This window comes from Drosophila montana, unplaced genomic scaffold (assembly GCF_035044405.1).
Source record: "Drosophila montana isolate Dmon_TW-CO22-7 unplaced genomic scaffold, ASM3504440v1 contig_2481_1, whole genome shotgun sequence".
Classification (NCBI taxonomy): Eukaryota; Metazoa; Arthropoda; class Insecta; order Diptera; family Drosophilidae; genus Drosophila; species Drosophila montana.
The window spans coordinates 448,211-460,190 of record NW_026997351.1 but is presented as its reverse complement, the minus strand read 5'-3'; the positions used below and the strand labels follow the sequence as shown (position 1 = coordinate 460,190).

The window sequence follows — 11,980 nt, the reverse complement described above, 5'->3', positions numbered from 1 at the left end:
AAAGATATACCAATTCAGTCGTATATATTAAAAAATATGTATATTTTGATTAATATTTAGTATATTGACATATATTTCAGAAGGGACTATCACACGATATTGATTGTATTGATAATTATTAATTTTTACAAATTTTAATTAATAATGTAATAAAAGCGAAAGTTTCTGTTCGATCTTTCATTTAATTTAATTCTTTAATCCCAACTAAAACAAAATACTTTCGCCATTTTGAATTTAACAGCTGCAAATTCTTAGCATCGTGCTAGTTTTTCGCGCATAATTTGAAACGGATTAATGCATATTTATACTGTTGGACTTGTTTTTAAGTGATCTGCGATCATCACATTCGCAAATTAAAAACAACACATGTAATCAGATAGAATTTACGAATTCTAATAGAGAAGCAATTACGAATTCTAGTCTCGGCGGCTGTGGATGCCGAGACGCATCGGGTCAGGTGACTTATGCACACGGTCACAATATCATATATTTTCGATAATAATGTGCATATAATTGCTGTTTATGTCAATGCCCATATGCAAAATCAGGCTGTCTGAAGGCCTGAATGGTAATTTTATTGAAAGTGTAATATTTGAATTCAAATTATGTTAAGTATACATTGTATAGTTAGTGGTAGTATTTTCGTGTATTTTCGATAATAATTCGCATATTATTGCAGTTTATGCCAAGACCCATATGCAAAGCGTTAAATGCAAAATCAGGTCGTTTTTGCAGGCGTGAATAGTAATTTTATTGAAAGTGTCATAATTGAATTCAAATTATGTCAATTAGTGCGCACAAGCACACGCGCCGCCGATAGTTGTCCAACACAGGCAATTGTTATCGATATATATATATATAGCCATGCGATAAATTAGAACGCTGCGTAATCGCAGAATTGTTCTTACCCTGCGCGCAAAAGTCGCAAACGCAAAGCGTCACAACGAAAATTCACACACATGCTGGCCGCCAGCGTTATTTTATTTTAATACAATAATAATGCGTTGCTCTCGAATTATGGTCGAATTGCCTGCAATCTGTGCGTCGATGATGTGCAGTGTGCGGCGCAGTTAAATTGACCACTGGCATTTAAACTTGGGTTCTCGTCTGGTTTTTGATGTTGTCGCAACATCGTGTATTTTCGATAATAATTCGCATATTATTGCAGCTTATGCCAAGACCCATATGCAAAGCGTTAAATGCAAAATCAGGTCGTTTTTGCAGGCGTGAATAGTAATTTTATTGAAAGTGTAATAATTGAATTCAAATTATGTCAATTAGTGCGCACAAGCACACGTGCCGCCGATAGTTGTCCAACACAGGCAATTGGCATTTAAAATTGGGTTCTCGTCTGGTTTTTGATGTTGTCGCAACATCGTGTATTTTCGATAATAATTCGCATATTATTGCAGTTTATGCCAAGACCCATATGCAAAGCGTTAAATGGAAAATCAGGCGGTTTTTGCAGGCCTGAATAGTAATTTTATTGAAAGTGTAATAATTGAATTTAAATTATGTCAATTGAGTGCGCACAAGCACACGTGCCGCCGATAGTTGTCCAACACAGGCAATTGTTATCGATATATATATATGGCCATGCGATAAGTTGGAACGCTGCTTAATCGCAGAATTGTTCTTACCCTGCGCGCAAAAGTCGCACACGCAAAGCGTCACAACGAAAATTCACACACATGCTGGCTGCCAGCGCTATTTTATTTTAATACAATAATAATGCGTTGCTCTCGAATTATGGTCGAATTGTCCGTAATCTGTGCGCCAATGATGTGCTGTGTGCGGCGCTGTTGAATTGACCACTGGGATGCATTAAATTTGGGTTTGCGTCTGGTTTTTGATGTTTGGTTGTTGGTTTCTTTTTTTTTTTTTCTGTTGGCCACACACGGCATTTGGCCAAACCACGCGATTAGCCATACGGCCGGTAGAGAAGTGTACGCAAAGTGTGTTTTATATATACATAAGTTGTATATATAACAATGGAGGAGCCAGCGATACCTGTGCGAAGAGGCGGAAAGAATGAGGAGAGAAATCCACTGGAGATTTTGGGTGAGCTGCTCTTGAGATACATAGCATGCCGTACAGATAGAAAGCATTATTGTATTTATAGATATAACCGAAGAGACGCAAACATCTGAATTAGATGAGGAGATCATGGACTTTTCAATAAGTCCGGTAATGCATTTTCCGCGCAGCGGTAGCGATGATGTCGCCTCCTATGCCAGCAGAACGCCCGCCTACAATCTGGAAGCGTATCTGTCGGAACGCCGGCTCATACGGCTGGTGCGCAAACAACCTGCCCTCTATAATAGGCGCCATCGGCGCTTCAACGATGACGTTTTCAAGGAGCAGTTGTGGCAAAATATTGCGCGAGAATTGTCTTTGGAACTGACCAAATGCATGAGTACCTGGGCGGAGCTGCGCTATAAATATCAGCGTCATGTGCGCCGCATGCGCCGATATCGCCGGCAGGTGCAGGCGTGTCGCAGTTTAACGCGTCCACGCCCCACCTTGCTGCACGAGGAGGATATGCTGTTCCTCTACACGCACGTGGCACGGCAACCGCTGCAGTGCGAGCAGCCCGGCGAGGTATTAAATGTAGAGCAGTCAAGTGTGGACGATGATGTGACCATTGTGCCAACACAACCCGCTGACATTATAGATCTTGATGCGGATTATTGCGAACAGTATAAGATTAGCCCCGATCAGGATCGTCTAGTTGATGCCGTGCGTGCCTATCCACAGCTGTATGATACGCAGCATGAGGGCTATAACAACTATCGTCATCGCGGACTCATTTGGGGAGCCATATCCAATGAGCTGCACGAGAAGGCAACGAAGCTAATGAAGATCTGGCTGCAGCTAAAGACACGCTACGAGTGGGAGGTGACGCACTCCACTGGCACCAGTCCAAAGCTGAAGAAGCAGCTTAGCTTTCTGTCGCCGCACATACAGAATACACACGGCACCGTATGCAAGATGTCGATGTATCTGCAGGACGCCTGGTTTGATCCCATTGAGCATTTCCGCAGCGTCATGAATCTGATCAATGTGCTAAAAACAATGCCCGAGCTTGGGCAGATGGTGGATGATTACCAGGATAGCGCACTGAAGCCAGCGCGATATCATGAGCTCTGGCTGCGCGTCTCGGCGCAGGTGAATTGCAGCCATCAACGCTGCGAGGTTACTTGGCTGGTGTTGCGCAACTTTTACCTGGAGCTGGCCGAGATGCGTAAAGTTGGCTATCAGCTGCAGGACAAATGGTTCTTTGAGAACATCATTGGTTGCCTGTACAAGCTGTTGGGCGCACGCTCGACGCGACGTGGCCAAAAACGTGCCGCCCCCATTGTGCCCACTGGCGCCACACCGCCCAAGTTGATATCAACCGCGCCAGTGAGCGTTAAGCCCAGTGCTTCCAGTGCTCCCAGTGCTCGCGACTGGCAGAGATTGGCGTCGAAGCCTGCGTATAGTCCGCCACAGGCAGCGCCACCGCTGCCACTGGCCATTGTCTATCCGGCGACCACGAGGGCAACCTCCACCATTACGGCCATTCCCATCAGCAGCAGCAGCAACATCACGACGAGCATCGTCAGCAACAGCATCACGACAAGCATCACCAGCACCAACAGCAGCAGCGGCACCAGCAGCAGCCCCAGTACCTCCGGCTTCGCCATTCCCCGCATCACAGCGGCCATTAGCGTGGTGCCCAAGCCCCCAACGCCAGCAACAGCACCAACGACAGCGCTGCCAGCTGCTAATACGCCGAACGGCAGCTTTGTGAGCATAATACCCAAGCCATTGCCGTTGCCGTTGCCGTTGCCGATGCCGTTGCCGATGCCGATGCCATTGCCATTGCCAATACCGGCCACGGTGCAGCTGGCGACCGTGTCCGGCGTGCGGCCGAGTCCACTGCGAACCGGCCTGCAGGTAATGGTGCGTCCGAAAATGCGTCTGCCACTGACGCCAATTATGACGCCCGGTATCAGCAGCAGCATCCCGACGAACACCATCAGCGGCAACAGCATCGGCGGCAACACCATCAGCGGCAACAGCATCGCCGGCACCACCATACGACCCGTAACACCTGTCGCGGCAGTTGCCACAGCACCGCCACCGGCACCGGCAGCACTCACCACCAAGGCGACCAATGTGACCAATGTGCCCGGCATGCTAGCAACACTATCGACAACGACCGCGTTGCCGCAGCTGGTGCCGCCATTGCCCAAGCTGGTGCCGCTGACCGTGCGCAACGACAAGGTGGCATTGCCATCGGTGAGCATGCTGCCCAAGCCGTGGGGCACATCAATGCCGCTGCCAGCGCTGACGCCAACAACGCTCGGCAGAAAGCCTCAGACCCCGCTGAATAGCGGCTGGGATGATGTTCGCAGCCCGACCCAGCCCAGCAATAGCATTAAAATCACTGTCAGCTGTCCATCGAATGTGATCGTCCCAAATGACAAGCAGCCATCGCCGATGCCCAAAATCAAGATTGAGTTCCGTGATTGTGCCCAAACTGGACGCGTTCTGCATGCGGAGGGCACCGCGGTGCCCTATTCCCCGAATCTGACTATGGCGCGCACCGCGGTGTTTATACGTGAGGTGATGGCCATACCGCAGCTGCACTCCGCGGATAACCCGCTGTCGGGCAAAAACTCAGTTATCTGGCAGCAAATAGCCAAAAGGTTTCACATTTCAGGCAAGTGTTATTTTTTCCCCATTTTTCTCTATTCCTGCATACCCAATAAAAATGGTTTAGTAGAGGGTATCGTTTAGCTGTGCGAAGGCATCTCCATCAATAGCCATACCGTTTCTCTGTGTTGGCTTAAGGTGCTATGCTCACTTTTTTTTTTGTTTTCTTCTAAATAATCGATAGCTGCCGCCGATCCTCCGAATTCGATTAATATCGATTTTCCGCTACAACTTTTTGATAACTTTTTCATATTTCCCAACATTGATAAATATCGATTGTCAGTAACTGTTTCTGAGATTTTCCCCTAAATCGATAAATATCGATTTTAACTCGGTTTTTAAAATCGATAAATATCGATCAACAAATATGACATTAAGATCAACGATTTCTTACTATTTAAATACCTTTTTGCACTTGCCTAAATATCACCTTATAATGGGTATCTCCCAGCCGACCATGCACAATTAAAATTGATGTCCTTTGCCTATTACAGATCAATTATGTCGCGCAATCTGGCAGTTTCTTGCGAATAACATGAACCAGTTTCCGACAATAGCGCCCATGGAGGAGCTGATGCGTCCCTTCAAGGGCGGTATGAGGGTGTGGGAGAAGTCGCATCGTTTGTTCAGCAAATTTGACGAAATAGCGCGCAAATATAATTGGATGCTGCACAAGGATCAACTGCCGGCGCTGATGAATCATTTTGAAAAGTACGATTATTTATACTGGGATATGCGCCGACCACGACCAGGAGAGTCCAATCCAGGTCGATCGCCGCGCCAATACACCGACCAGGAGCGTCAGGAGGTGTGGCGTGTGGCGCGTGAACGTTTTCCGCACAGTAGGTATACCAGCTGGCCAGGATTGGGGCGTTAATTTTAATTATTTTTCTTGCTTTCTGCTTGACAGTGAATCATCGGGACGTTTGGTCCATGTTTAAGTTTGCCTTCAAGACGTATATGGAGGATTTGGAGCGCGGCATTGAGAATCCCTGGCCGCAGAATTGGTGGCATGCACTGGAGCAGCTGAAGTTTCTTGTGAATGTGCGCTATCATCCCTTGGAGCCGTACTACTACATTGTGCACAACAAGTTCATGGAGGAGGTGAAACGCTGCAGCATGTACGAGGCGCTAATGCAGCCAAATGTCGACAGTTCGCAGGGCAAAGTGGTGGCAAACAATGCGCCAATGCCCTGGGAGACAGAGGAGGCGAAGCGGCTGCTAAATGGCGAGAACAAAGTTCAAGAGATATTGGTTTTCTTCAACAAAGGGCCGCAGCAATCAGAGCAGCAGCAGCAGCAGCAACAGCAGCAGCTGCAGCAGCTCCAGCAGCAGCAGCAGCAGGAGGAACAGCAAGAGCAGTTGCAGCTGGAGAGGATGGAGGAACAACCACTGCCAGATGAATCGGAGCATGCACACATGGAAACACAGCCAACTGTTAACGAACTGGTCAAGCATTTGGCCGGCGAGCCACGCACGTTACCGAACATGGATGCGTATCACCTGACGCGTCTGCTGCGCTGCCATCCGAAAACCTATGGCAAGTCGAGCACCATGGAGAAGCGCAGTGCCTGGCTGCATGTTGCCAAGCAGCTTGATGCCACCGGTAAGCAGCTAAATATGTCAAGCACAAAGCAGCCAACTCTAATAAATTCTCAATTGCTTGCCACACAGTCACCGAGTGCCGCTTGAGCCTGCAGCATGCGCTGCGCGAACTGCGCATCTTGAAGATCAGCGATATCAATTGCCGTTGCTCGCTGTCGCATAAGTATTATCGCCACATGAGCGAGATCTACAAGCAGGTGAAGGCCGGCGGCCAGGTGGTGGTGCGTACACCGCATCAGCTCAACCAAATGCTAATGGAGCCCACTGACACAATTTATCCGGAGCGTTATTTGCCCGAAATCAATATGATAACCTGCAAGCCCAGTCTGGTGGTCAAGAATTGGTCATACGCGGCCATCAATTTGCCGACAATCAGTCAAGAGGGCTTGTACCTACGCCTTAGGCAAGTCTTTGCCAAATACGCGGGCCTGGCGAATATCGATTGGCCCAAAGCTGTTGCAGCCCCGCGCAGCAATGGTGCACTGCAGCCGCCGGAGCAGCAGCCGGAGCAGCAGCCGGAGCAGCAGCAGGAGCCCGATGAAAAGCAATCTAAGCTAGACTAGAACACGTAGTTTTATTTACTGTTAATGCTAAACATTTATTATTGTACATGGCTGGATGTTAAGTTCAGCAATTAGTTGGAACCCAATCCTCGCCCAGATTACCATTTAACATACGTTTCATCACACGAGTCACTTGCAATGCTTTTGCTAGTAGCTTAGCCAAATGCGGCGCATGTTGATTATTATTATTGTTGTATAAATGATGTATTATTATTATGTATTATGATATGGTATGCTTAGATCAGCTGTAGTTACGTCCGGCTTTGCATTTATCTGCCACAAGCAATTTAACAAAGAAAGAAAACGTACATGCAACTTTAGCTCGAATATACATATACATATACATATACATATACATACACATATACACATACATATATACACTGCAAAATGATTGACACCAACGATTGCAGTTGCTCATATATTTTTACTAACGATTATTAATTTTTTTGATATACAACTCAATACACATAAGTTTGAGTTAAGCAATCTGTTAAAAATAAAACAAATTATATATAAATAATACTGGCCACTTAAGGAACGCTTTGACCAAACTGTAGACAAATGTAAATAGTTTGTGGCCCACACGGATTAGATCGACGTCCAGTTTAACGAGCTGCTGGGCGAGAGGGGGGGGGGGGGGGTCAGGACATCAAAGTAAGCCCAAGCAAATTGTTGCCGGGCAATTGGCGCATGCTTTGATTGCCTTTGCCGAAACAGGGGCAGTTTTTGGTTGTGCGGGCGGCTGTGTATGTGTGTGTGTGGGGGCAGAGGGGTGTAATATGCAATTTCAATGTAATAAAAGCAAAAGAGAGAAGAGCATAATTGAAGCTTAGCAACAGAAATCGCGTATTCCAGTGGCTTGTTTAAGAGTAACAGCATCCTTGTCTTCAGCCGGAAAGACTGTGCCCGGCCGATTGCGTTCCACGTGTGTATCGAATATATTGACCGCCAGATTGGCAAACAGACGCTCCACATTGGCGCCAGTGACGGCGGAGGCCTCCACATAGGCGACGCCCAGGCTTTCGGCATAGATGGCCGCCGACTGTTGGCACACCTGACGGCCCTGGAATGCGTCGCATTTGTTGCCCACCAGCAGGACGCGCACATTTGTCGCCGCATGCTTGTCAATCTCCTTGAGCCAGTAGTCCACGCTCTGATAGCTGCGGCGACGCGTTGTATCGAACACCAAAATGATGCCCTGAACGTGTCGGTAATAGGAGCTCATCATCGAACGGTAGCGCTCCTCGCCGGCCGTATCCCAGATCTGTAGCTTCACCTTGTGCCCGGAGATTTCGACGGTCCGTATCTTCGAGTCCACGCCCACCGTGCACTTGTAATTACCGGTAAAACGATTCTCCACAAAGCGCTGCAGCAGACACGTCTTGCCCACACCCGCATCGCCCAGCATCAGAATCTTGAAGACATAACGCTCATCCATATTCGAAATGCGGCAGTAAGTATTTTTCTGGTTTTCTTTTTCGAATTGGGATTTATTTATGTAAGAGCTGAGCTAATGAATGCGGCCAACTGTTAACAAGGTCTACTTGGTTTTACAATGGGGCCAGACAGCTTTAATGTGCCCAAAACTCAAATGAGTCTGTCTGTCCGTATGCGTGAACCCGTCGATCTCAGACCTATTTGAGCCACAAACGTTAATTAAAAACGCGATTATTTTATAGTTATCTATCCGGAGGCGGGAGTGGAACTTCTATATATATAAACACATCACTGAAAGTACAGAGAACCAGAGATTATGCTTATTAGCCGTACTTGAATTAGTGAGAATCGCGTAGAAGAGCAATATTTATAAATGCGTTACATAGTCATATTAATAATACTTACCAAGTTTTTCAATGGTCACATTTAAAATTGATGCCGAAATCATAGACGCCGTCTCCTCCAATATTCAAAACACCGCCGCATCCTCTTTGGCTCAAGTCGCCGCATCCTCAGTAACTGAACGCGCCGTCTCCTGCATAGTTGAAGCCTCCTCCTCAAAATATGAAAGCCGTCGTCTCCTCCATTTTAATGCCGCCATCTCCGGCACAGTTGAAGCCGTCTCCTCCAATATTAAGGGCGCCGTCTCCTGCATAGGTGAAGCTGTCTCCTCCATTGCTCAAGCCGCCTCCTCAAATGTAAAAGCCGCCGTCTCCCGCATAGTTGAAGCCGTTTCCTCCGCAGTTGAAGCCGCCTCCTCCGCCAGCCTTTGTGACTTGCTTGAATTCTTGAGAATCGAGTAGAAGGGAGTTTGTTAAAATACGTTTTATTTGAATTTGCAGCGCAGCCTTAGGTAAACTTGGTGTTGCATTTAAGCATACATACATTTACATTTACATATATATATATATATACTCGCGTATTATATACATACTTACACACATCAATACATACAGACATGCACACACACATACATATATACATACGTACATATGTATATTCATATTAATATACATCCACATGTATAGGTACATACATACATACGTATATAAATATATATATATATATATATATGTATATATTCAAACACAATCAACATACAGTTTGTTTGTATGTTACATACATACATATATACATGCAATACATACATATATACATGCAAACAAACATTCAAACATACGTGCATAAATGCACACACATACATACATTCATAAATACTTACATACATACATACACACACCCACACATACATACATACTTACATACATACTTTCACACATACATACATACATACATACATACATACATACATACATACACACATACACACATACAAACATAAACACACATACACTCACACGCATACATGCATATATACATACATACATACAAACATATACACACACACACATACACAAACAAAAACATACATAAAAATATAAACACATACACATACACACACATACATACATCTATACATGCATACATACATCCATGCATACCTACATACATATACATACATTGCCCGCGGCATGTTTAGTGCTTAATTATTTTAATTATAACTTTTTCATCCTGTTCCTGCCCGTGAAAATGTAAATCTGTCCGTACTATCTTGAACTGCCCGTTTATTTTAAAAGTAGTTCAAAATCCATCAAATTAAGAACGAAAAGTTGGAACCAACTGTTTACGGCAAATGCTTATCATCATCGGACTACTAACTATATTATATATGTTGAGCTGTTATAGGAAAAATCTGCCGAAAATATGTATTTTTCTTTTCAGAATAACTTGGACTGTAACGAGTTTCAAAAGGCGTCCAGCTAATGAACATAAACAATCTAGGTACAATCCTTGAAAAGTAAAGCTTGTGCATAATGCTTTTATCTGTCAGACTTCCGACTTCAGACCTTCGCTTGGCGTAGATATTTGTGATATCTTAAAGGAATACCCAGGTTAACTGGTTGCATCTTAAAGTGAGACATAAACTCCACGGCTAATGACCCCAACATGATACTTTTGTCCAGCTGCGCTAGAAGACACATCAAATTAACATTCTAATGTGAAGAGCTCCAGCTCCAGCTCCTGCTCCTGCAGCTGCTGCCGGGCCAGGCGGGCGAGGAGAGTCGCTTTAAGGTCCATTGCACATCATCAGGCGGAACAGCTAGGCAACGGTGATGGGAATAATGTTTGCTCCCGGTGATTAACGCAATTAAACAGGTGCTCAAAATGATGTTTCCAGTGGATTAGCCAGCAACAAGGACGCGTACGCGTTGCGGATATTTTTGCTGGAATGGCTCCACGCCCGCTAATAAGCGCCACATTAGCAACATGCGCCACATTCTCATCCACATTCGCATTCGCATTAATTCAATGTGGATTTTGAGCATCAGCCAGCGCGCCCATTTTATCTGGGGTTGGGACACCCAGCAATTCGAGGGGGTTGTATGGGAGGGGGGGGGGGGAGGGTATTATCCACGACGTCTGACGTTAAAATTCCATTAGCCTTACAATGGACTGCTGCTGGGGTTGGGCAGGCAAGTTGTAGGCCAATAATAGCTGTGCCCCCCTTATGATTTGTAGGTGTTGTTGTTGCCATGAGATAAAACCTGTAATTGTGCAACCTCCAGACTTGGGCTCGAGACTTTTAAGTGCTGCTGGGACTCAGCCGGGCCAAAGCTGGTCAAGTTCCCAGTAAACAGGCTAGCAAGCACCTGATATCAAACTTTTCCTAATAGGCCAACTTTTCGGAAACATTTTGAAAACATTGCTTATTTAATATGTAAGCTGGACTTCCTGTTCCTGTCAATGTTAACAAGCATTTTGGCAAGAGCTTGACATAAAAAGAAAACAACTGCGGGTTTTACTACTTGTACATAATGGGCCAACTTTTAAGAAACATTTTGAAAACATTGCTCGCTTAAAATGTAAGCTGCAGTTTAATATTTGTGCCCTTTTGTTCATGTTCATGCTTGACACAAAAATATAACGCTTTACTTTATGTGCATACACATACATATATAGATATATACATACATACATATATAGATACATACATGCACACAATATAAAGTCCCAAAATAAACACACAAAGCATGTCACTCATAAACTCAAGCATGAAAACCTGTATGCCTTACTTAAACTCATGAGAATTGCATAGAGGGGCAATAAAAATACTTTTTACTTTTCTTTTTAGCAAAAAGTGTCTGAAAATAGGCTGTGAACCCGATCGAACGAAACTTGAGCCTTCGCCCTTAACAACATTTGACCCTCATATTCCATCCAGCAGGTGGATTTTGAGAAAAGCGCAAAATACGTCTCCAGCGAATGTTCACAGACTTATGTGAAAACTGACTTTCAACTAAATTTCATGCATGGAATGCGGCGTTACATCACGTACGATACATCATAGATAAAAGCAACGTTTGACAGTAAATTTCCGCATTTCCGATTGCAAAATCAGAAAACTAACATAAGGTAGCTACAGCTGCAAATTGCTGTCCCTAGCTGCAACAGTTTGGGCTGTACGTCAGCAATCAGTCAGTCAGTCGGTCAATCAGTCGGTCAATCAGTCAGTCGAACACAAGATCTAAGCAGCTGCTTACCAAGATGAGGTTAAGCAGGAATAAGAGAATATGTTCTTAAGTTGATAATGCGAAAAGATTTTTATGTGT

At 45.1% G+C, this 11,980-nt stretch overlaps 2 protein-coding genes across 2 annotated transcripts; one reads left to right on the top strand and one right to left on the bottom strand.

The window, feature by feature from the left end:
* The first annotated feature begins 1,888 nt into the window (after window positions 1–1,888).
* Window positions 1,889–7,369, top strand: Hmr (Hybrid male rescue). Its single transcript, XM_064682325.1, has 5 exons — window positions 1,889–2,061; window positions 2,123–4,708; window positions 5,196–5,543; window positions 5,612–6,307; window positions 6,376–7,369. Exons 1-5 carry the CDS (start codon window positions 1,992–1,994, stop codon window positions 6,867–6,869), a joined length of 4,194 nt encoding a protein of 1,397 aa, XP_064538395.1. The 5' UTR covers window positions 1,889–1,991; the 3' UTR covers window positions 6,870–7,369.
* LOC135428372 (ras-related protein ORAB-1-like) lies at window positions 7,277–8,400 on the bottom strand. Its single transcript, XM_064682329.1, has one exon. The coding sequence runs from the start codon at window positions 8,308–8,310 to the stop codon at window positions 7,702–7,704; it is 609 nt and encodes a 202-aa protein (XP_064538399.1). The 5' UTR covers window positions 8,311–8,400; the 3' UTR covers window positions 7,277–7,701.
* Between the last annotated feature and the right edge of the window lie 3,580 nt (window positions 8,401–11,980).

Coding starts and splice junctions, on each gene's coding strand:
- LOC135428372 (XM_064682329.1), bottom strand. CDS start 8,310: ATGGATGAGCGTTATGTCTTCAAGATTCTGATGCTGGGCGATGCGGGT.
- Hmr (XM_064682325.1), top strand. CDS start 1,992: ATGGAGGAGCCAGCGATACCTGTGCGAAGAGGCGGAAAGAATGAGGAG. Junction 4,709..5,195: donor CAAAAGGTTTCACATTTCAG/GCAAGTGTTATT, acceptor TGCCTATTACAG/ATCAATTATGTCGCGCAATC. Junction 5,544..5,611: donor GCGTGAACGTTTTCCGCACA/GTAGGTATACCA, acceptor TCTGCTTGACAG/TGAATCATCGGGACGTTTGG.